Genomic DNA, 26939 nt, shown 5'->3' with positions numbered 1-26939 from the left:
ATGATTAGTGATTGTGGCTCGCCCAGATGTACCTTGGTTGCTAGCTGTTTTTGGGGTGGTTTGGTAGTGACTGGTGTTCATCGAGAAGGAAAACCTCGAACGCGTGTTTGGTTGTTGTTTGGATGCCACGATAATACAGCAAATCTAGAATTCACTCGTGTATATGCTACTGTTTCACCTTGATATGAGAGATTGCACCAGTAGGTTCATTTGGTAAGCGATGGGAATAGAAAGGAACCATTTACAAGCAACACGTAACCAAACAAAATACATGGTTAGTAGAAGTGACTAGTGGCCTAATTTAATTTAGGGAACTTTAACGGATCGCGTTGTGCTTAAGTCTGAAGAGGGTCAGTTTTGTTATAATTGTTAACTAAGATTAAGGCAAAAAAGGCGGGGACGCCTAGGTTTTTCGTTTATATTTTTGTTTGTTTTGAATTGCCGTTTATGTGTGTGTGTTTGGGGGGAGGGCGGGGGGTTGAATCTTTGCCGGCACTCGATCACTTATGAGATTTGAACTTCTATTGAGATACCTAGCCCAAATAAAGCAGACTCGTTTTCTTGGGTCAAAAGAAACCTTTAGGTGTAGTTACTCAGTAGCTGTTGCAAGTAATTCATTGTGTTGTGATTACAAGTTTAAGTGACACCCTAAAAGTAACGTGTTTGAGGGATATTTAATTTCAAAGCGCAGCGGAAACTTATTTTGGTTGAAATTGAGAACAGTATTATTACGTAAACTCTTACAATACGACGAAAGAAAGATGTAAGATACAAATATATTACTAGCTTCTTGCGTAACATAACCTCGAGTTCGTATTAGGAAGTTTTGGTTTGAGTGAAAATCACTTAACTGCGTTGGTACATGCAAACTACACAAAAATCTAATGCTAATAAACGCTAGCAAGATTAAGTTTACGTAAGAAAATTTCCAAGTGAGTGAAAATCGTCATTTAAGTAAATTGAAGTTGTTAACTAAAAGTCACCCATCATACTCACAAAGATGTAGTGGTTAATCTGTGGAACAGCATTACGTATCATTATTTACGCTGCAACGTTAGACTACACAGAAGGAAATATAATTATCGCTTAAGTTATCTTTATCCCGGTGTATACGTTGTCCAAATACGAGTTTAGTGTGATCGGTCTTTGCACTCACTTCATATTTGAGATGAATGTTGAACGTTACTAAAAGATTACGAGGCGGTTCCAGAGAGACTGTTCTGCCTTGGAAGAAAGTCGTTGCTTGTGAGGACAATTGAAAGCTGGATTAACGCTTTAGCTTGACATAATATAAACTGGTATCGTATTGAAATAATTTTGGTTCTGGTTTTGGACGATACGGAGATAATGGGTGTTGTCGCCGTGCTCTGCTAGTCTCGTCATTGCTGATAGATAGCGATTGTCACTGTCATTTCGATGTTTTGGTGTATCTATTTGTGGTGTAGTAACATTGGTGTTCGACCTCGAATTTTGAGAGGAACATTGGTGTTTCTCTGCTGTCTTATCAACGTACATTGTTCCCCGTGTCTCTCCTAGACCGTAAATCTCTGTTATTATAGTTATTATCTAGCATTTGAGGCTGATATCTCGTCAGTGTTTATTATAGTTGCAGTTTCCAATCGTCAAAGAGTTTATTTGTCCTCAATTTACTGTCTTAGAGTGCAAACTAGACTTGAACTGTTTGCCAGGCGCACGGCTACTACTGGAATCTTCTGTGATCGGCTAGCGATCCACAGTTATAACGTCGGCTGCCAATACAAAAATCGTACCTAATTCTTGCTGTAGTGGTCGACTGGTTCGCTCAAGCAATTTTGCGCCGCAGAATGCCACACATCAGCGACATCGGGACGTTGGTACAGTAAGATCCCTTATCGTTTTGAGTTACATCTTGAGTCTCCCCAGTCAGCGCGATACATGCCCTGTTATTTAGAAAAGAGTGCTAACGTCTAGAAGAGACCCAGGGGGCAATGTCCGTTGATAAGACTGCAGAGAAACAGAGGGTAATGAAAACTCAGCCCTTGTCTGCATGCAGCCAAAATAGCTGCGGCTTTGATGGTGAAATATCATAAAGGGGTCGAAAATTGCTGATATAATGATTGCAGATATTCATAAATAGCTCAGGAAGCCTAAACCTTTTTGGAGAAGCGACTTACAGGATATCGTAGCTGTAACTAATAATTGGAAGTTGAAGTGTTTTTTCAAGTTCCTTTTTCAGGCCAAGGGGGAAGAGTGCATTATTCTTTTAAAGGGAATGGAAAGAAGTTATGTGTTCAATCCTATTTAGATTTTCATCTGTTATTATTTCTGTACTCTTTGTTCAAAACTTGTCCAATTTATTGTTGCGGATGGCAGGAACTATCGGCAATTTAAGCTAAGGAGCCTAGAACGAAGCGCCAGTTCCTCTCTGGTTTTGGATTGGCTGAGCTTTAACCCTATTTCATCGGACCATTTTCAAACCGCACACAAGTCGGTACCGTAGTGCTCTATATCTGTGCCTAGGTTTATTGGTTCAGCATTTCGATACAACTGAAGATCATCAGCCTACACGCGGTATTTGCAGTACGACAAAACGGGACACACATCATTTACGTTCATTGAAAAGTGTGTAGGAAATAATAGGGAAACGTGGGGGACGCCTGATACTATCTGTCTCCATTGTCAATATGGTGCCGGACATGAGGCATTACTGGCGAAATGTCAGTATGAGTGAAACCATTGCACTACTCTTGGCGAGAAATTGAGGCTGATGAGTTTGGCAATTAAAATGTCGAATTCGATAGTGTCAAATGCTTTGCTGAGGTCTAAGAAGCACATGTTAGTCTCCTGTAGTGCGTCTATGGCAGGCTTTTGTCATTAAGGCAGAGATTGTGCTCGGACCTTAACGGAAATCTAGTATTCGTATAGTAGATGATTAGCGGTTAGGTAGTTTGTTAGTGACCTTGGAATACAAATTTTGAGGCCTTCCACAGTGCAGGAAGAACACAAATACGTCGGTAATCAGAGTTTGAAGTGGCAACGTTTTTTTTTTAGTTAGAGGGTTAATTTGCCTCTGTTTCCAGCCCTCAGGAGAATCATCATTCGTTAAAAAGTGATCTAAGATACCTCTTATAGTGGTTGGTAGTCGGTCAATAAAAAGCTTCATTATTTGGACTGTGACGCCGTCGTGTGCAGTAGATTCTGATCTGATACGCGTTATGGCCTTTTAGATAGTGCTGAAGGTAACATGCTTCACATACAAATTTCCGTGAGCACAGTCCTTTGCCTACGAAGTAATTAATGAGTGCTACGTTTGTGATTAAATTCTGGTTGTATGTAACGTACAATATCGGTTGAGTTCTTGCTGGGAATGCCTGAGATTTGCATTTTTCATGGTTTGACTGACTCTGCCCCGTCCCTACATGTTTTTGTTATGATAATAATTATGATTACTGACATTATTATAATTTTAGTTTTTAGTCCAAAACAATCCTTATATAGCATGCGCATAGAATAATGTTATTAATTCATATTCCTTCAATGAATGTAGTATTTAATATTACTATTTATTGCGTGTTAACAGTGAGGTAGAATATCGAATGAATATTGAATCGTTGAAGAGCATCCCCGCAATGACAGTACAGACGAAAGGTTACTTCCAGTGACAACCATGAGTAAAATTGGAACACAGTATATTGTTGTCAATTACGGTGGCTATTGAGGAGACTGTCTAGAAAGATGGCGTGCTCTGAAGTGCATACTTGTTATTACTAGCGAGATTTATGTTAAATATCTCGTTATATTACAGTTCATAACTGCTAAAACATCACGAAGGAACTGAATTGAAAATGATAATTGTGTAACCGACTTTTAAACTGCCACAATCACCATTATTTGCATGTGCACTGACATCCTCCAGAAAATCCTTTCTGTTAAGAGTCTGCATGGAGAAGGGAGATATCTATCGGAACTGTGTGAGTGGTGCAGGGCATCCGAGGTTTAGGACTTGGATATCAGTAATGTTTTTGGAGACGACCCACAGAGCCAACTTCAGATTGAAACTTGTAAAACCGCAGATGCAGAGCAACACACTATTCTGAAGTCGAATCAACATTGAGTAGAAGTGCTTCTTATAAGCAGCGGGCTTTAAATGTGCGTGCGACAGATTTGACAATAGGGACTGTTTCACTATAAAGTAAAGTAGTATATGTTGCGTAGCACTGCAGTAAATTTCTAAGTTGTTAAGGAAGCTGAAAGATCCGTAGGATATTAATTGGATGTAGAACCAAGTGCACTTTCAGGTTTTGCAAATGTTAGCATTACTTAGGAAACTAATTAAATGTGTGATACAATGAAGCAAAGGTTTCGGCCGCATCCACAAAATACAACGCTGATCCAGATAAAAAGCTTAGCAAGTTTGAAGAAGTACGTTTTGAACAATAAACGTAACTCTTAACTCTCTAACTAGGGAAGTTGCATAAATAAAAAGAAAGATTAAAACATAGTACAAGCAGCAGAGACGATGTTACAGAAGAAAGTAAAGGGCTGCACATGAAGAGATCTGATTAGTACTGAAAATATTCGTATATCTATAAAAAAAAAGCTGAATATACGAAAGGAAGCGTATGAACAGAATTTCAGAAAATCCTGTGCTACAATCGAAAAGAGCGAGAGGCAAGGGACGGTGAACATACGTGTTGTGAGAACGTAACTGGCTGTCTGGATAAACGTAGTAAAAGAAGGCCATGGTTTACCGCAAAGACCTTCTCATAAAATTTCAATATTGAACAATCAGTTTCGGTCCACAGAACATCATACCACATTGTACTAAATCTGAGGTGGGGTGAGACTGGGAGTTTGCCTTGTTTATAGAAACAAACATTGACATCAGCCATCTACTTACAGCATCAAAGTATTTGCTGAAATGCATGATGATCACAATCCCGTCTTGTGTGTCAATTTATTCATGAGCGGTTTCCGTCATAAGATAAATGTCAAAGTGAAGGCTTTGTAAATGATATTTTTCCACTGTAAAAATGGTCTTATGAGTTAAATCGATTGGAAATAAATTGCTTTAAAAGACAAGATTGTATTCATAATATATTTCAATAAGTTTCTAAAACATTTGCTACTTCATATTACGAAACTGATAATTGTCTGTGGTAATTTCATCATCAGCTCTTACAGTTAAATCTTGATGTTCTTCAAATATTTACTAACTATGGGGAACCACCGTCTCAAAGTACAGTCCTGGAAAACGATGAGAAAGTCTGTAATTCGTTACTTTAAACTGTGTTTCATCTTTAGGATCATGTTTAAGGCAACATATGAAAGAAAAATAACCAGGAAAGATGTGCACAGTGAGCCTATGTTTCAATAAATTTGTTGAAAACTAAAATAAAAAATTGAAGATATATCAATTAACCTTACCTGATCTTTAATCTCATGAGCGGACAGACAGTACAGTAGCAGAGGATATGTCATGGCAACGAGATACCCAAAGTGCGACAGCAGGTCTCCAAAGTTTTCATGTGCCTGAAAGACAAAAGTTGTCTTTATAGGTAGCCGAAATTCAAGAGTTTTTGATCTCACTGCTTCTTACTGGTGACCAGACTGTAACGTTGAAATAACATGGAATGTCTTCTTTAGATTAAGTTAAGGAATAAAATGCATTGTTTTACTCTGTTAACTATTGACAGGCGCACCGAAAATAATCGGCACATAAAAAAAAAAACCTGCAAATTCCACCTATCTTCACCTTGGTAATGATTTAAATTAGAATAGCAAGGAAGTCTATAAGTTTCTTCAAGGATGCCATTTGCTGATGAATACAGCCATTGATGATCCTGTACATCTAGCAAGTTGTGGGGTGCTGATTTATTCGTTTCACCCGCTGTTCAAATTAGGTCCAGACTTCCCTATGGGATCTAACGTCTGCGTGGAGTTGCGATGTGATGCTTGAGTATTCGTCGAACTGGGATTGTGTATTTGCTGCAACGTGCACACGGTTGTTGTGGTCTAGGAAGAGTGGGGTGTCCGCAGAACACTCATCATGAAGAACACTTGGTCTTCTAGAATGGTGGAATTAACATGCAGGTTCATTTTCACAGTGACTTGAATAACGCCACCTAAGTAGAGCAAATTACTAACGTCAGCCAATAAACATCACAGAAAAGCTCCGTTCTGAACTACTCTCTCCACGTGATTAAACATGTCACTGGGCCATAAGTGCGTTAGACATATTTGTTCCCTTAAAAAGAGGCTGAATTGTAATAGGCTAATAACTCCACATATTTTCAGAATTCTTGGCCCAGTGAAGTGGGATGGGATGGTTTTACAAACCTTAAAAAATTTGGGCCAGATTATATCAGTTACGCATGCAACACAAATTTCCACAGCTTGGTAACATTATGTAAGAGTTTCATTGTCATCCAATTATTATTAGGGGAGTGATAAACGTTTTCCTCAAAAATATTTAAGAATTCGAATGAAGAACAACTGTCGGCACTAACATAGACGTAGGTATCATCGGTGTAACGAAACCTCTTAAATTGCTTAATAGATGCAAGCCCTCCGGTCCAGAGAGTACACCAGTCAGGTTTCTCTCGGAGTACGCCGATAAAATAGCTTCCTGCTTACAAGGCAAACTCCAAGTCTCACCCCACCTCAGATTTAGTACAATGTGGTCAAGTGTATAGCCCGTCAGAAACTAAACAGAGATCAAACATGAAAATGGAAAGAAGGTGTACTGAAATGCGAAAAAAGAAGAAAACAGAAACAGTGAAGAGTCCAAACAATTTTTTTTTCAAAATTATGAGCTCTTAGTCTCGTCATTGATGTGTCTATTCTCTGTATTCAGATCTGTGTGTGTGTCGTGGTGTTATATCCGTTAGCAACAGCGAGGTATTAGGAACGCATCTCCATAAGTACGTACCTCTTACTTCTTCTGTATAAGTACCAAATGTTATGACTCTTGATTTCCGTTTTGGAAGTTTTGATTTTTAAATTGTTGTGCTGTTACATACTTCACACACATTTATTTGTGTTGAAAACGTCCTAAGGCCGAAATATAGATAGAGAGATATAACCTGTCGTACAGTCAAACGGTGGTTATATCTCTCAAAAAGTTTTAAATGACTGGGACTCCACACCAAAGTAAAAACGTATATTTCGTGTTTTCACTTCTTTGAGAGATCTATGCGGCATTTCCCCTGCTCTCACTATTTATCAGTTTTACTCGCGACGGCAATCACAGGACTCATAGTTTATAACCAATATATAGTATGACAAACACTTCAATGACCGGACAGAAACATCATAATTTTCTTTAAAAAAAAGTGGGTATGGCCGAGATTTGAACACGGATCTTCCGCTTTGTAGTCTCACACCTTGACCAGACAACCACAACGCTGTGGTTTGTGCAGTTTGCTCGATGTTGTGTGCGCCGCTCACTGTTTCTGTTTTGCGTCTTTTTTTTCACAGCTCAGTGCATCTTCTTCCTATTTTCATGTTTGATCTCTGTTCAGTTTTTGACAGGGTCTCTACTGGGCCGTCTTGCCACCTAATCTGAGTGGGTTCTATAGGGAGTTTCCCTTCTGACCAGTTACATACAGCCAATCGCTTATTGAAAGATCTGTACCTAAAGACTGTAAAGTGCAACAAGTCGCACCAGTACTCAAGAAAGGTAGGCTGATACAAACAATACGCTGAATTACAGACCCATGTCGCTGCCGATTTGCTGTAGGATTTTGGAACGTATACTGTGTTCGAACATTAGGCGTTATCTCGAACAAAATGATTTACTGCCCGCATCTAGTGGTCGTGCGGTAACGTTCTCGCTTCCCACGCCCGGGTTGCCGGGTTCCCGGGTTCGATTCCCGGCGGGGTCAGGGATTTTCTCTGCCTCGTGATGGCCGGGTTTTGTGTGATGTGCTTAGGTCAGTTAGGTTTAAGTAGTTCTAAGTTCTAGGGGACTGATGACCATAGATGTTAAGTCACATAGCGCTCAGAGGCATTGGAACCAAATGATTTACTGATAAACAGCCGACACGGATTCAAAAAATGTCGTTCATATAATACACAATTAGCTCTCTATCGTCACGACACAATGAGTGCTGTTAACAGGGAATGTCAAGTTGATTCCGTATGTTAGGTTTCATCACAAGCGAATTCTATCAAATTGCATGTCTATAGACTATCGTGTTAGTCGTGCGACTGGATTCATGATTTCCTGCCAGGAAGGTCACAGTTCGTAGTAATTCATGGATAGTCGTGGAATAAAGGAGAAGTAATATCTGGCGTTCCCCAAGAACATGTTACAGGTTCTCTTCAGTTCCTGAGATTTATAAACGATATAGGAAACAGTCTGAGTAGCACTCTTGGACTGTTTGCAGATGAGACTGTCATTTCCCGTTTTATGAAATCATAAGACAATCTGGTCACACGTAAGTAAGAATCCTATCTGATCACCTATATCCATTCATGTCCATTGTGCATTCCGACGGTTTTGGGCAATTCCAGCAGGACAATGCGGCATCGCACACGTCTAGGATTGCTACAGAGTGGCTCCAGGAACCCGCTTTTTACTTTAAATACTTCTACTGGCCACTAAACTCCCTGTACATGAACATTATTGGGCATATCGGAGATGCCTTACAACGTGCTGTTCAGTACAGGTCTCCAACCCCTCGTACTCTAAGGGATTTAAGGACATAACTGCAGGATTAGTGGCGTCACTATTTCAGACATTAGTCGACTCCATGCCATGTCGTGTTGCGGCACTTCTGCATGCTAGAGGGGTCCTACACTATATTAGGCAGGTGGACCAGATTCTTTGGCTCTTCAGTGTAAAAAGGATTAAAATAAATACATGCAAAAACAAATTTGTAGCCATTTATGTTTGGGCGAAATAAAAAAGTAAATTTTGTAATGATCTGAGAGTAGGACAAAAAAACAATTTTCTACTGAAGAGCAGCGCTGCACTGTTGCTTGTTCTTCACGCAAGGGAAAAAGGTTTTGTGAACTGGCCTACAGCATCTCTACCTTCGTCGGTCTTAAGATGTTGTCGTAAGGCAGCTTCCGAAAACCCTGTCTCTCAGTCCTTGCCGAGTTGCAGTCCCATCATTAAGAGTAAGAGGTCGACTATAGGGCGCCTCTGTGAAGGGCTGTCGAATTGATGTTCAGGGTCAGTTTCTGGAATAAATTACCTCTACCGAAGACGTGATTATAATCGAAGTGTATTCCGGAGTTAGGTATGCTTGAAAAAACCACTACCTAGCAACAGAAAAACTGCATAAGAAGAAAAACCGATTTAAGTTCTCCATGATGACTACTGAGGCATCTAATGTATCAGGTTGGTGCATAAGTTAGTAGCGTTTTTGTTCTGCGTGTTTCTATTGGTTTATATATCGGTTCTGGGCGCTTAAGTCTGCAACCGCGCAGCCGCTACGGTCGCAAGTTAGAAATCTGCCTCGGGCGTGGATGTGTGTCATATCAGGTTAGTTAGGTTTAAGTAGATCTAACTTTAGGGTACTTATGACCTCAGATGTTAAGTCCCATAGTGCTCAGAACCATTTGAACCATTTGTCATTTTTATTTATAGTTCACTGTTGTTATTAAATTTACCCATTGTCGTTTTGCTATATGGAGATAGTATGTGGACGCTAGAAAATAGACCGGCCGGTTTGGCCAAGTGGTTTTAGGCGCTTCAGTCTGGAACCGCCCGACCGCTCCGGTCGCAGGTTCGAATACTGCCTCGGGTATGGATGTGTGTTGTCCGTAGGTTACTTAGGTTTAAGTAGTTCTAAGTTCTAGGGGCCTGATGACTTCAGATGTTAAGTCCCATAGTGCTCAGAGACATTTAAACCATTTCCTAGAAAATAGAGTGCGAAAGCGACAGATCGGTACATGAAACTTACTGGCAGATTAAAACTGTATGCCAGACCGAAACTCGAACTCGGGACCTTTGCCTTCGCGGGCAAGTGCTCTGAGGACGGGGCGTGAGTCGTGCGTGGGTAGCTAAGATGGTAGAGCACTTGCCCGCGAAAGGAAAAGTTCCCTAGTTCGAGTCTCGGTTCGGCACATAGTTTTAATCTGCCAGGGAGTTTCACATCAGCGCACACTCCGCTGCAAGGTGAAAATATCACTCTGGAGACATCCCCCAGGCTGTGGCTGAGACATGTATCCGCAATATCATTTCTTTCAGGAGTGCTAGTTCTGAATGTTTCTCAGGAGAGCTTCTGTAATGTTTGGAAATTATGAGACAAGGTACTGGCAGAAGTAAAGCTCTAAGGAAGGGATCTGAGTCGTGATTGGGTAGCTCTGTGGTAGAGCAATTGCTCGTGAAAGGCAAAGGTCCTGAGGTCGAGTCTCGGTCCGGCACAAAGTTTTTATCTGCCAGGATGTCTCATATCAGCGCACACTCCGCTGCAGAGTGAAAATCTCATTCTGGAAATGGGAACATATTCTTATGTTTGACTTAAATAGAGGGGCGACAGCACGGAGGCTGACAGAAACATTTGCGCAGTGTATGGGGATAATGGTACAGGATAGATACCGACAAAAAAGTGGTTTCTCCGTTCTAAAGAGAATCATTTTTGACATTAGTAAATATCCACGTTGGGGAAGACATTTGGCGTTTGATGAAAAAGTTTAAGACGAATTAATCCACAGTGATGCACATCAGTGTACTCGAGAACTGGCGAACGTGGTGAACTGTCATCATTCCATCATCGTCCGACACTTGCATCTAATGGGAAAGGTCCAGAAAATAAAACCAAAATCACAAAAACCTGCGGGTGGCTATAGGTGCATCTCTGCTTGCACGTCGTCATCGCACCACGTGAACAAAACCGATCATTCCTATCGTGTACCGTTACTGGTGACGAGAAAGGGTGTCTTCATGCTAATTTATGGAAAAGGAGGTATGATTGAGTGTAAACAAAGCAGCAGCGGCTCGTACAGAGACCTGCGTGCATGCACAGAATAATAATGCTATATCTATGGTGGAACAGCAACGGTGTTGTGTCCTACAAATTACTTCCGAGATGTGTAGCCACCATTGCCGACATTTGTTGTCAACAACTGAGTCGTCTTGAAGACGCAGTCCAAGCACAACGACCATAAAGTCTGCGTGAAGTGATTGCTATCCCAAGATAACAACCGCCCGCATAGTGCTGAATTGACAGAAAACGCTATACAGGTGTTAGGTTGGGACGTCACTCCGCATTGTATTTATTCACCTGATGTTGTGCCTAAAATTTTTCCCTTCTTCGCTCTCAATCGAACAGCCTTCAAGAAACTTCCTTTCCGATAGAAAATATGCTCCGAATATGGCTCGACGAATTCTTCTTCTCAAAATCACGGGATTTCTACAGTCGTGGAAACTGTAAAGTTGGCAAATTGCTGTAAACAGAGGAGGAGAATATATTATCGATAACTACTGCCTCTGTTGCGTGTATGTGTTGTGTTTACTACACTTCGGAAAAACGGTGCGAACGTATGCACCAACACAATAAACGAACACATCCAAAAAAATGCTCGAATACGCCAGAAGGGACTTCACAAGTCATAGTATAAGAAATGGGGTAAAAGTTAGAAAATAGTTTCTCCTTGGAGTACAAGTAAGCTTTGCGGACTTCTACCCCATTATACCCGAGTACGTATGTAACATTTTCCCGATTTTGCTACTTTACTTTACCGATAATTCATAAAACTACGAGGCGTGTTTCTTAAGTAAGGTCCGTTTTGTTGTAGACACTAACAGTTCACACGCATACCGCAACGACCGCGTGCGTTGTGTACCGTCATGCCTCGGGAACAATGTGCTCACTTTCAGCTCTGTAGGTAACCCGTACGGTTGTGTTGTGTGCTTTCAAAATGTTTTAGACTATCTACTCGCCAGCCGCGTGTGAGATTCGCTCACTCATGCGGTTTTCGTCAGCAAGGAACCTGTCTGCTGCAGAAATTCATCGACATATTTGCGAAGTGTACGGTGATACTGTTACGAGTGAAAGCAAAGTGCCTAAGTGGGTACTAGAATTCAAAGATGGCCGTGTCAACGTCCATAACGACAGCTCCGGTCACCCTTCTTTGATTACAGACGATTTTGTGGCTTCGGTTGAAGCGAGGGTTCGTGAGAATAGGCGCTTCACAATAACTGGCCTCTCAAACGAATTTCCTAACGTGTCGACACCAGTGCTTTACAACATTGTTTCTGAACACCAAAACAACTGTGCTCCCATTGTCTCCCGAAACTCCTAACAGAGGACCACCAAAAACCAAAGATTTGAGTGTACGAGGAAGTTATCACGAAGTAGGTGACGGCTTATTGAGTCAGATCGTAAATATATACGAAAAAAATGTGTTTCGCATTTCACGCCCGAACCGAAGCAACGGAGCATGGAATGGAGACACGAACACTCACCTGTAAAGGTGAAGGCCAAACAGACTCGGTCCCAGCGCAAAATCATGGCATTGGCATTTTGGGAGAGGCATGGTGTTCTGTTGGTCGACTTCATGCAAGGAGGAACCACTATCAGTGCAGAAGCATACTGCCAAATTCTGAGAAAGGTAAGCAGAGCGATTCAAAACAAAAGACGCGGCATGCTGACAAAGGGAATTGTCGTTCTCCGTGGCAATGAAAGACCTCACACTGCAAGTCACACCGCGATTTATTGGACAGTTTTGGCTGCGAAGTTGTTGACCATGCACCCTACAGTCCTGATCTTGTTCCCAGCGATTACAATCTGTCCCTCCACCTCAAACAACATCTGAGCGGCAAGCGTTACAATGATGACGACGACGTGAAAACGGCAGTGAACTTTCGGTTATCGGAGCAGGCGGCAAGTTTGTATGAAGAGGGTACTTTAACTTTGGTTGAGAGGTGTATACGTGTTTCAACAAACTTGTTAACTATGCCGAAAAATGGAGTCAAGTAAGAACTTACAGAAAATAAATTTCCTTTTTTTAAAATAAACTTTCGTTCAAACGGACCTTACTTAAAAGAACACACCCTGTAAATTCACAGTTATGATGGAGGATCATGTTTATCTAATTCTGAAATAGATTTAGCTTGACCTAACGCTTGATCAAAACTAGATAAATTTTATATCAAAACGTACAAGTACAGCGTTTTCTCCGGCTGTTAGCGTCTGACGCCGATATTATTCCTGAATAGAACTGAGGAGCTGGTGATATATACAGTCTAATGGGAGAATGGTGAAGTTTAGCTTTAGGGACCTGAAATCTTGATGTGTACTCTTTGCCTATGCATACCTTCATCTCCTTCTACAGTATACCTTTATGTCCCAGTGGGAGGAGCGATCTTTTGCGAGATGGTCAGCTACAAATTCCGTTGCACACAATTCCTTTCGCTGGGCAGTTGGTTGAGAAGCACCTGCATTCAGCAAGAGCAGCGATTGAAGTCGGGTTTCGAACTGATCAATAGCGAAGCGTGACACTCGTAAACGGTCACTGTCAGTTAGAACTTTTATAGACCACAGTTCTTACGCCGTGATACGTGACTGTTAATGATACACCACTGCTTGCGCACACGTTGGGAAATCCACATTGAAATGTCAATAAATCAGGCAGTTAGAGTCACGGTTTGGTCATGGATTATTCCAGGTTCAACAGCTTGTTTTTGAATCTGTTATCTCTTTACGTCGACCTAAAATGTTTAATTACATACGACTGAATCTAGATACAAACATCTCTGTAATGACGTAACTCACCGCTGCAGAGTCAAAAGGCCGTCTGGTATTTGTTCTGCACCTTCTATGGCACAAGCCCTCTTCTCGCGTACTCTCTTTGCAGTAGTATTCGTCCATTCTATTTTTCCCCTTTGGAAGGCAATTATCAGAATAACTCCTCTTCCATGTATGGAAGCTCTATGTTTCCTCTTTGATACTAGTCAGTGTTCAACAAGCCCGTTGTACATCGTAAATTAAAATTTCTCTTATTTAATGCATCCCACGAAATCTAACTACACATGGCACTCGATATTTCACACCTGTTACCGCATTTACATCGATGAAGATCGTGTTATCAGCTTTCTCGGTGTTTTTTTATTTATGCTTGCAATGCTGAGGCACCTTGCATTTGGATTTATCTTCAAGAGATTTAAACAAGGTTTTGAATTCAGCTGTCCGCATAGGAAGTTATTAAATTGGGAAGCAGACGCCTTCATTAATAATAGATAACACTGTAACTGCGGCCAACTGTGAAAGAGAATTATTTCTTAATGGCATGACGTTAGTAGCTATGTAAACGAAGAAATTCCACAGTTCAAAATTGTCTTATGTTTGGAAATTCCTGGCAGTTTAAAAATGTGCGTCATCCAGGGTCTCGAACTCGGAAACCTGCTATTTCAGAGCTATGGATTTATCGACTGTTTTGTTTCGGTAGGGGGGTAGCCTCCCCATTTCCTCTTATAGCTATTCCGTTCGATTTCCTTATTTGACTTCCTCAACTAGCGAAGTAGGTTTATTGTTTCTACTAGCAAAATTGAAATTATTTCGAAATTAAAATGTGTTTCGTGTGGACAAATGAATAATGACTCTTCTGCTATTGTGGAGATGTTCTCTTGAGCAATGATAATGATAAATTGAAATTATTCTTTCTCTAGATTAACAAAAACAAATAACGACTTCGTAAAATTGGAGCTTGGTCAGTATGATAGTAAAGCGATCAAAAATTGAGCAAAGTTGTATCTGTACTTTGTGCAGTGTAGCATTTTATTCTGGTCCACTGCCAGGTAATACCAGTAATCTTCAAGAGTCACTTCGGTTTGGTTGCTGTCAGGTGTAAGCGTCCAGAAAAGAGAACATGTATCACTACCATAACGTAGCTATCCAGGTACTACTCATAACTCACCCTATAAGCTTTGATTCTGTCAGTACCTTTCTACTTTATATCTGTCTGTTATCTTCCAATTTGCACAAAATTTCCTTCTAAATCTTGCCGGGCTAGCACTTCCGAAAAAAAAGAAAGAAAACTGCGAAGAGACGGCTTAGCCACAGCCTAGAAGATCGTTTCCGCAATTAATCTTTCTCTCTGCTGTAGAGTGTGCGCACATTTTAAACTTCCTGCTAGCCTGAAACTGTGTTTTGGACCAGAACTGTACCAGAAATCGTTGCCTACCACTACTTACGTTATAGCCGAATAAGTTACATTATCTCGCATTTTCATTTTTTTCCCTAACTGATTAGTGTCATTTGATGGAAACCTAATTGTTGCACCTACCCGTAAATGAATCTTCCGGAAATCAGGTAGACTACTAACTTAATTTGACCGATGATGTGACACAATAAGTAGAAAACATATTTAAAAGAACTTACCGATGTACTAACGTAGAGAGTCGAACATGTGACTACCATGCAGCAGAGGAAATCAACGAGAAGTACATCGTTCATCAGCTTCTCGAGTTCTTCCGCAAAGCTGAAACATACAGTGAAGAAAATTAAAATAGTTCAAATTCTAGTTCAGTTTCAAAAAAGAAACGACCCAATGTAAGTAACAACTTTGTTAAAGTTATAAACTGGATTGGGCCATTTTCTTTTGGCTAAAAGCTACAGACTGTTTATTCAAACTGCGACACCATGATGTCTCCAAGCAGCAAACGCCCAACTGGCTACAAAGTGCTTGGAACATGCAGCTTATTAGCATTATCAGCAACAGTTAGGATTGGATAGCAACTGAATAGCCGCCTACGGTCACTGCAGTACGTTGTTCCGTGATATTGGACCCCACGTGCGAAAAAGAAATTACTTGTTTCAGAGAGAATTATTGTGTGTTACCATGCAGGATGTCAACGACGTCCAACGATATCACCTTGGAGAACAAACGTATTATCAATCTGTCTTCCATTTCGAATGTGAGTGCACACAACGACTTTGATATGACTTTCAACTGATAGAGCACAGCAATCAGCCGTCCTTTTGTTTCCGGTTCAATGAGGCAAATACAGATATCGGCTAGTGCCTAGCCATTATCAAAGCACCATTTCATAGTATCAATGCAAGTCCTGGTACGTCAATCAGTACAGACTCGCTGGTAACTTCCTAACATTTGCACTGCAGCTTTACTGCTCGCTGTGGGTGGTTACACTGCAGCATCTTTTCTAGCTAAGAAAGTGCTAGCAGAGTCAAGCACGGTACATCTGGGTTCAGCTTGAAGCAGTCCATTGCCGCTCACGTTTCAGGATGTGGAGCGATGGTCCCAGGGCGAAATACAAACCAATCTTATATCGCCGATTGGGAGTATTGTATGAAACGTCCCCTTAGAACTATTTATACAAGACTGGTCTATATGAAATGTCCCCTTAGAAAAATTATTACACGACTGAGCTTAAACTGAAACACAATATTTTTAGCGCAACGCAATGTGACTTTCAAAAATCCCTACGAAAGAATGGCCCTGACTAACAATAACCTATACCTTTCACAAATCACTTACCTCACAAAAATCTTCGTTACTCGAACTACTGCAATATAGCGAGCGCCACTACTGCCAGCTAACTAAAAGTTTCAAACTACGGAAGTCACTAACTAATGATAGGCACAGTTAGCAAATGAAAGATTTTAATAGAGAACAAAGAATGTATTTACCTTTATAGTCACAATATATATTTATATCAGTTCATGACACCAATTCTTACAAATTTCAAAACTCCGCCATCTCTCTCCCCACATCCACCACTGCTGGCGGCTCACCTCCAACTGCGCAACGCTACGCGCTTTTAGCATCCAGCTGCCGCTGCCCGACACTACAATGGCAGACAACAATGCAAACTAGCCAAAGACTGCGCACAGCACAGGCAGTGATTTTTCATACAGAGCGCTATGTGGCGTTACCAATAAGAGAACCTAAACAGCCTACTTACATAGCCACCATGCTCCACACAAAAAATTTTACAAATTGTTTTGGGCACTGGCCAATAATGATTTGATAAAATTTTTCATCATTACAATAACAAAGATATCAAATGCACACACTTATTGATACAATGTTGGTCAAAAGCTAAAATTTTCTCACAGTCCATAAAGACAGTCCTGATCGTTCATCACAGTATAATTGCAGTGTTTTTCTCAAAGTCTGAGCAATAAAAGAAATTGCACTTGGAAGTAGTGGATTTCCATGCAGTCTTGAACAAGTAGTGTTGTCCTTCCAACGGAAAGACAGTGCTGACTCTTGACATGCAGACAGGTAGGGCCACAGCAGAGTCAGTCGACGTTGAAGACTATTGGTAGGTAGGTCATCACAGAGCAGACCCACTGTAGTCCTGGTAGAGATTACTGTTGGTGGACCACCATAGGTGCAGACCCACTGCAGTCCTTGTAGAATTAATGGTACTGGTGGGTCATCAAAGGTGCAGACCCACTGTAGTCCTTGTAGAGACGGCCAGCAGCCATCTGTTGCGACTGTGCAGGTGCACAATCACCCTCGAAGAGTCTTACGGATAATATTGCAAGTCCATAACCCACCACTTCTCCACTCACAAAGTTTTTGGAATTGTCCTTAGAACCAGCAATGTTGTTAACCAGTCCCTTGCTGAATTATCAATACACTTGCAAACACTATCAGTCCCTACTTCTCACATATTGTGCATATACTATGACCAACAGAAACGTGTGCAGTGAAATGTAATTTACAAGTTACTTAATTTGATGAACTGGTGTCAATTACAATTTTATAACATAAGAATACAATAACAAAGGTACAAAATATATCATTGAAGAACATAACAATACATATAACATTTGTAGTAGTACAGGCTTTACAAAAGAATCGAAATAACAAATACATCAGTGTTACAAAAATTTCGACATAAGTACATACATAAAAGACCAGAATAACTTTTGAAACATCAACTTCGCACATGAGCATTAGAACAAAACATAATAAATTATGTGTAAACATCTTTACGAAGTAAATAACATGTTATCAATGCAAATTATATTTGATGATAACAGTATTCCTCATCATAGTGAGTGTAGCTGAATATTAGAAAATTCTACAACATAAGTCTTATCAGATGAACATATAATGACAGGAAGAACATAAATACACAGGGGTACACAGACACATAGTGGGATAACACAAGGAAAGGGCAGGGTTTGTTTTACTGCAGTATTTTGCAAACAAAACTTCCTTTACTTCTCTGTCATAGATTTGCTGTGACGGCGAGCTACTAGAAGTGTGCTGGCAGGTTAAATACACCCTTACAAAAACGGAGGCGATGGTGCTAGTTAAGTGGGGTGCTCTGAGGCAACAAGTTTGATTCATAATCAGCGTGCCAGACTGGCGATCAGCAAGGTGACAGCATTAACTATTCATAAGATACTGCCTTCATAGTATCACCATAGAGGAGCACACTTGCGTGCTTAGTACTCATTTTTCCAAGATTTATCTTGGTATCGTCAAAAAATTTCTTTGAATTGACACGTCGCATTCTACATATGTGACATCTACGTGATTAATCTGCTATTCGCAATAAAGTGCCTGGCAGAGGGTTCAATGAACCATCTTCAAGCTTTCTCTCTACCGTTCCACTCTCGAACGCCACGCGGGAAAAACGAGCAGTTAAATTTTTCTGTGGAGCCCTGATTTCTCTTATTTTATCGTCATGACCATTTCTCCCTATGTAGGTCGGTGCCAACAGAATATTTTCACAATCGGAAGAGAAAACTGATGACTGAAATTTCATGAGAAGATCCCGTCGCAATGAAAAACGCCTTTGTTTTATTGATTGCCACTCCAATTCACGTATCATGTCTGTGACACTATCTCCCCTATTTCGCGATAATACAAAACGAGCTGCCCTTCTTTGTACTATTTCGGTGTCATCCGTCAGTCTCACCTGATGCGGATCCCACACCGCACAGCAATACTCCAGAATAGGGAGGACAAGCGTGGTGTAAGCAGTCTTTTTAGTAGACCTGTTGCACTTTCTAAGTGTTCTGCCAATGATTCGCAGTCTTTGGTTTGCTCTATTATCTATGTGATCGTTCCAATTTAGGTTATTTGTAACTGTAATCCCTAAGTATTTAGCTGATTTCTTTTAGTACTCATGTGAATAACTTCACACTTTTCCTTATTCAGGGTTAACTGCCACTTTTGGCACCATACATATATCTTATCTAAATAATTTTGGAAGTCATTTTGATCATCTGACGCCTTCACAAGACGGTAAATGGCAGCATCATCTGCAAACAATCTAAGACGGCTACTCAGATTCTCTCCTATGTCGTTAATATAGATTAGGAACGATAGAGGACCTACAACACTCCCTTCAGGAACGCCGGACATTACTTCCGTTTTACTCGATGATTTTCTGTCTATTACTACGAACTATGATCTTTCAGACAAAAAATTGAAAAAAAAACAACGTTAATATGACTTTCAGCCCACGAGACAATGTAAAACTTCTGCCATGGATGCCACGTGAAATTTTTATATCTTTGGAAGCCGACGGTGATGATGCAGTGCAGTAAAACTCCGTCATACATTTTATAACACCGTTCGCCTCCAAGACGATTGATTTGAACGTCTGCTGCAACAATGTTGTCTGGTAGACTATGTCCCCTTGGGTTCCATGATGGCCAACACGAAACTTCTCGGCATGTGGCACTATGTCTTCCCTGGAATTAACTGTGCCAAGTCGGTCGGCTGATCATACAATATTATTCTAGTTATCCACAGAAGAGTCACAACATAGTTCGCACCACTCTTGCCAGCAGTCCTAGGAGAAGGGGTTTCCTGCTCAACTACATAACTCTGGACAAAGAAATTGGAGCACCAGGAAGTACAACAGACAAGAAGAGATGGAACTTTTACTTATTATGGCTTACAGATATAGACACAGAATACATGATTAACTTTTTAGTTAATACGGGTATATTCAGCGTGCGAAATTCAATACACAATGTTGCAGCCACTGTCAATAACATCAGCTTTAACCAAGATGCGCAAAGTGTCAAAGTGGACTTAGGTGTCAGGAGACTCGTTCCATATTACTTGAATTCTTAGTTCTTCAATTGTAGCTGCTGATGGGTGATGTACGAGATTCTCGGCAGCACGTGACCGGGTGTTTATAATGAGAAAGAGGTCTGTAGAACGTGCTGGTGACGGCAACAGCAGAACACACTCTGGATCATGGTAGATACTAACGTCATTGGCTACAATTAGTCTGTATTCGCTCGCTCCAAAATAACATCATGGAGCCCTCAGAGACAGGACGCAGCCAGTGGTAGTATGAGGTTAGAAATGTAACTCCTGGAGTTCAAATTATTGGCTATGGCATGCAGAGATGACAGTGTTACGTATACAGTGATGTCCAAAGAAGCTTGGACCGTACGATCGTGGCGATACAAATTGACTATTTTCCTACTTCTCGGAGCCTCCAGAAGTGTTTAAGCTCATCTTGATTCAGTACACAGAACTACCATTCGTCCGAAAATCTATTTGGTGCCACCTCTGTGTCTAGGGTTATCGTTGCAAGCAATCGAACCCGCAACAATGTTGCCTCCTTCGGCAGTCCGTGGTAAGTTAGGTGTCGTAGCAGCATCCATTTGTGTATACTTGGCTCCCTGACAGTAAATCTTTTCCTGGCAACGTAACTGACTTGGCTGTACAATACATCAAGGCAGAGAAAATAGTAGGTCTGTTTTTCAAATGATAGAGAACAAAAATCAGTGTCCTTTTCTTTCAAGCTTTATTAGGTAAACCAAGACTTCGACTAGTGCCTAGCCATTATCAATCCACTATTTCATAGTATGACGTACTAGGACATGCATTTCAACGTGTTGTGGTTCACAGGGCCAATTCATCCTCACCACAAGCTCCAAAATGCTTGTCAGTGGCGCTTTGCAATTTTTTTTTTATTATTTTTTTTTTTTTTTGGGTCATCAGACTTCTAGTGCCAACCTTTTCTGTACCAACCTCTCCATCTCAGAATATCACTTACAACCTACCTCTTCAGTTATTTCCTGGATGTATTCAAATTTCTGTCTTCCTCTACAGCCTAGATAGCAGACTGCCCTAACTTCATCTACTTCGTGACCATCAATCCTCAAGTTAGGTTTCTCACAGTTCTCGTTTCTGCTACTGCTCATTACTTTTGTCTTTCTTCGATTTACTCTCTATCCGTAATCTCTATTCATCAGATTGTTCATTCCATTCAGCAAATAATGTACTTCTTCTTCACGTTCACTCAGGACATCAATATCATTTTAAAATCGTATCATTGATATCCTTTGCCTTTGAATTATAATTACACTCCTGAACCATTATTTTATATCCGTCATTGCTTCTTCGATGTACATATTGAACACTAGGGTCGAAAGACTACACAACTGTCTTACACCCTTTTTAATCAAGTAATTCGCTCTTGGTCGTCCAATCTCGTTTTTCTCTAGTCCGTCCCTTTAGCTAAGTGGTCAGCGGGACAGAAAGATAATTCTAAGGTCCCGGGTTTGACGTCCCTGTATGCTGAGTCTGTCCATACAACAATCACATCTTTTTCGATTTCTTCACAATTTTCATGCAGTCATTTCGTCTTAGCTTCCCTGCACTTCCTATTTATTTCACTCCTTAGCGACTTGTATTTCTTTATTCCAGAGTTTTCCGGAATATTTTTTTTACTTCCTCCTTTCAACGATCAACTGAAGTATTTCTCCTGTTACCCATGGTTCCTTTGAAGTTACCTTCTTTGTACCTAAGTTTTTCTTTGCAACTTGTGTGACTACTCGTTTTAGAGATGTTCATCCTTCTTCGACTGTACTGTCCACTTCCTGCTACTTACTGCTGTGTCTATAGCCCTAAAGAGCTTCAAGGCTATCTCGTCATTCCTTAATAATTGCGTATCCCACTTCTTTACTTTCTGATTCTTCCCGACTAATCTCTTTATCACTCCCATATTGTGATCTGGGACTATATCTGTTCCTGGTTATGTATTACAATCCAGTACCTGATTTCGGAATCTCTAACCTCGATGTAATGTAATGAAAGTCTTCCCACATCAAACGGCCTTTCCCAAGTGTACCTCCTCCTATTGTGATTCTGGACCAGAATTTTCGCTATTACTAGTTGCAATTTATTACAGAACTCGATTAGTCTTTCTCCTCTCTCATTCCTTGTCGCAAGCCCATATCCTCCTGTTACCTTTTCTTCTACTCCTTGCCATACAACTACATTTTAGTCCCCGATGACTATTAGATATTCATCTCCCATTACGTACTATGTTACCCTTTAAATATCCTCTTATACTTTTTGTGTCAGTTCATCTTAATTTTGTGACGTCGATAGGCAAACCTAAACTATCGTTGTCGTTGTTGGTTTGCTGTCGATTCTGGCACAAAAACAGTTACTGTTCACTGTAACACATTGTGTCCTACCTCCGTGTTTATAATGAATCCACCTCCAGTACCATTTTCAGTTGCTGTTGATATTACCATGCACTCATGTAACCAGAAGTCCTTATATTCCTTCCACTTCATTTCACTGACCATTACTACATGTAGACTGAGCCTTTGTGTTTCCCTTTTCGGATTTTCTAGTTTTCCTATCATGTTCAGGCTTCTGACATGCTATGCCCTGAGTCGTAGAACGCTATCCTTTCCTTGCTTAGTCATTCTTTATCTCATGGTCACCTCCCACTTGGCAGTCCTCTCCGAGAAATGGGTGACGACTCCGGAACCTTTTGCACATGGAGAGATCATCATGACTGTCTTTCAATTACTGGCCACATGTCCTTTATTGCTGTGGTTTCTATTGCCTTCTACATGCTCATGCCATTGATCGTTGCTGACTGTTCCACCCTTAGGGGAAGTTTCCCATCTGTAGGGCAAGAGAGTGCCCTGAACCTCTGTCCACCCCTCGGCCGTCTTTGACAATGCCGTTAGAAGACTGCCGTTGACTTCTCTTGCCCGAAGTCTGCGACCGCCAATGCTGATTAGCATCTTAAGTTTAAACAGTGAAGGACTCAACTCTGGACGTAGGATGGTTTCATTACTTATCAAAGAAGCTACCCCAACATCACTGGTACAGTGTATACGCTAGCACTATGTCAGCTAGATAAACTGCTGCAGGGTAACCACTCCCAGCGAACAGTAAAGCCGCAGTGTAAATGTAACAAAGTTCCCTGCGAGTAGCAAAGTACGATGCAGCAACAGAGAGCAGCGAGGCTGCAGCGTGAACATACCATTGCTTGCGGCGACCAACGCCACATGTCTTGATCTTGGATTGTGATTAACTGCTTCAGTGTCACTCCTGCAGTGGTGCGGTTGACAGTTTTAGCACTCTGGTAGCTATGTGAGTAGTTGAAAGGTAATTATTACCGCCAGAAAGCAAGCAAAAAGGCTGCAGCTTAGCTGTTCGACGGATTTCGGCTAACAAAGTGGTGCGATGTGCCAGTAGCGAGCAGCGAGCTGTCGCAGTGAGGATGCAGCAGTAACGTAGGCAGCGGTCGACGTCATGAAACGACTGCAGTGTCGCCATGTATAAGCAGTTCGGATTGCTGAGATTTTCTGTGTTTCAAATTGCTGTCTGTTCATTGTCTCAGCCAATGTCCCTGTATTAGGAGACACACAAAGGGATATGCCTTCAAATACGGCCTGCTGTCTGTAGAAAAAAATCGCTATTGTGAAGTTCGGCATTAAGCACTGAAGTGCCAAAGAAACTGGTACACCTGCCTATTATCGTGCTCGACCCCTGCGACCGCGCAGAAGCGGCGCAACACGGCGTGGCATGCACTCGACTAATGTCCGAAGTAGTGCTGGAGGAAACTGACTCCATGAATCCTGCAGGACTCTCCATAAATCCGTAAGAGTTTGAGAGGGTGCAGATCTCTTCTGAACAGGCAATTTGCAAGGCATCTCAGATTGCTCAATAACGTTCATGTTTGGGACGTTTGGTGGCCAGCGGAAGTATTTAAATTGAAGATAGTGTTCCAGGAGCGACTTTGTAGCTATTCTGAAGGTGTGCGCTGTCACATTGTCCTCTTGGAATCGTCCAGGCCCGTCGGAATGCACAATGGAAAGGAATGGATGCAGGTAATCAGATAGGACACTTACGTATGTGTCATCTGTCAGAATCGTATATAGACGTATCGGGGGTCCTATATCACTCCAACTGCACCCGCCTCATACCATCACAGAACCTCCACCATCTTGAACAATCCCCTGCTGACACACATGTTCGTTAGCTCGATACAATTTGCAACGAGACTCGCCAGACCAGGCAACACTTTACCAGTCATCAACAGTCCAATGTTGGAGTTGACAGGCCGAGGAGAGGCGTTAAAGCCTTATGTCGTGCAGCCATCAAGGGCACACGAGTGGGCCTTTGGCTCCGAAAGCCCATAACGATAATATTTCGTTGAATGGTTCGCACGCTGAGGCTTGTTGAAGGCCCAGCATTGAAATCTGCAGCAAATTGCAGAAGGTTTTCACTTCTGTGACGTCGAAAGATTCTTTTCAGTCGTCGTTGGTCCCTTTCTTGCCGTTTCTTCTCCCGGCCGCAGCGCTGTCTGGGATTTGATGCTTTACCGGATTCCTGACAGTCACGGCACACTCGTGGAAAGGTCGTACAGGAAAATCTCCAATTCGGAGATACTGTGTCTCATCGCCCGTGCACCGACTATAGCACTACATTAAAACTCACTTATATCCTGACAACCTGCCATTGTAGCAGCTAACAGATCTAACAACTACGCCAAACACTTGTTTCTTACATGGGCGTTGCCGACTGCCGCGCTGCATTCCGCCTGTTTGCGCGTCTCTGTATTTGAATGTGCATGCCAGTACCAGTTTCTTTGGCGCTTCAGTGTATAAATAACATCTACTGTGGTTCTTTCTACATCCCACTCCCTCCTGACTCATATATCCATTGATAGTGACCAGACCAAATATCTCACGAATTAAGTTTCAAACGAAAAAACTACAAAGAACGTCTAGTTGGAAGGGGGAATCCATGTGGCCCTATGGTTGGCCCGCTAGATAGGTGAAACTGGTTTCAACTGCGTGTTTTTAAATAAGAACCCCAATTTTTATTACTCATTCGTGTAGTACGTAAAGAAATATGAATGTTTTAGTTGGACCACTTTTTTCGCTTTGTGATAGATGGCGCTGTAATAGTCACAAACGTTTATGTACGTGGTATCACTTAACATTCCGCCAGTGCGGACGGTATTTGCTTCGTGATACATTTCCCGTGTGTAATCTCTCCACAAAATAAAATAATATGAATAATACTCTCATTTAGCGTACGTACCCAACAGTGAAAATATAATACAATGTAATAACCTTTCAATAATTGACTGTCAATTTAACCTGGTATATTTTGGACGTCAGCAGTGCTGCGCCATGGCTCTGATACATCATTCTGAATAAACTGAAAAATCTTACCTTAATTAGATCGCCGGATAACGCGTATATATCTGCTCATATAAGAAATTTTCCTGGCGCAGCTAAGTGCAATGCTGGCCGATAGATTTGTCTTATAAAAAAGGAAAGAACTTACTTTTCTTTTCAATAATTGGGATTGCCAAGGATTGGAGAAATTAGTGAGTCCTTTAAATTGAGATAGATATCAAAAGTTACTTTTTATGAGAAAGATTATTATTAACAGATTTTTTTAAAAAACATTTACATGGGACTTGATGTAACAATACTACATATGCGCGAGGCTACTTTTACCTTATCCTACAACGCTCAGGCTCCGCCATCGCTGCACACGACCGGCCCAGCCAACACGATACACCAGACCAGACTGCTCGCTAGCAACAACTTACTCCTACTGCAGTCCATACTGCTCTTTGGTCTCAGATTCTCTTCTAGCTTACATATCGCAGGCAGCGCTTGAGCAATACATCGAAATTACATCAGCTCGAGTGCGCTAGCAACAAATTATTTAATTACGGACCTCTTACACTTGTTAAAATGGACCGTTTACCAATTGCGGAAAAGGTCGATGTCATGTTGATGTATGGCTATTGTGATCAAAATGCCCTACGGCGTGTGCTATGTATGCTGCTCGGTATCCTGGATGACATCATCCAAGTGTCCGGACCGTTCGCCGGATAGTTACGTTATTTAAGGAAACAGGAAGAGTTCAGCCACATGTGAAACGTCGACCACGACCTGCAACAAATGATGATGCCCAAGTAGGTGTTTTAGCTGCGGTCGCGGCTAATCCGTACATCAGTTGCACAGAAATTGCGAGAGAATCAGGAATCTCAAAAACGTCAGTGTTGAGAATGTTAAATCAACATCGATTGCACCCGTACCATTTTTCTATGCCCCATGAATTGCATGGAGACGACTTTGAACGTCGTGTACAGTTCTGCCATTGTGAACAAGAGAAATAACGGTACGATGACAGATGTTTTGCACTCGTTCTATTTAGCGACGAAGCGTCATTCACCAACAGCGGTAACGTAAACCGGCATGCTATGCACTATTGAACAACGGAAAATCCACGATGGCTACGACAAGTGGAACATCAGCGACCTTGCCGAGTTAATGTATGGTACGGTATTATGGGATGAAGGATAATTGGCCCCCATTTTATCGATGGTAATCTAAATGGTGCAATATATGCTGATTTCCTACGTAATTTTCTACCGATGTTACTACAAAATGTTTCACTGCATGACAAAATGGCGATGTACTTCCAACGTAATAGATGTCCAGCACATAGCTCACGTGCGGTTGAAGCGGTATCGAACAGCATATTTCATGACATGTGGACGTGTGACGTTCACCGGATCTGATGTCCCCGAATTTCTTTCTGTGGGGAAAGTTGAAGGATATTTGCTACCGTGATCCACCGACAACGCCTGACAACTCGCTGTTGAGAGGAATGTCGTTACACGTATTGTCAAATGCATCGATGTTGACGGACATCATTTTGAGCATTTATTGCATTAGTGTGGTATTTACAGGTAATCACGCTGTAACAGCTTG

At 41.4% G+C, this 26939-nt stretch overlaps 1 protein-coding gene across 1 annotated transcript in view; it reads right to left on the bottom strand.

The window, feature by feature from the left end:
- LOC126273419 (odorant receptor 83a-like) overlaps window positions 1-26939 on the bottom strand; it is a 103069-nt gene that overhangs the window by 42153 nt on the left and 33977 nt on the right. Inside the window, exons 3-4 of the mRNA XM_049976971.1 lie at window positions 15315-15414; window positions 5407-5511 (exon numbers count right to left, since the gene is read on the bottom strand). Coding sequence (XP_049832928.1) covers window positions 5407-5511; window positions 15315-15414 — 205 coding nt within the window. The remainder of the gene's footprint in view (window positions 1-5406; window positions 5512-15314; window positions 15415-26939) is intronic.

This window comes from Schistocerca gregaria, chromosome 5 (genome assembly GCF_023897955.1).
Source record: "Schistocerca gregaria isolate iqSchGreg1 chromosome 5, iqSchGreg1.2, whole genome shotgun sequence".
NCBI classification, from domain to species: Eukaryota; Metazoa; Arthropoda; class Insecta; order Orthoptera; family Acrididae; genus Schistocerca; species Schistocerca gregaria.
The sequence above is the reverse complement of the archived record's forward strand: the minus strand, read 5'-3'. Positions and strand labels throughout refer to the sequence as shown.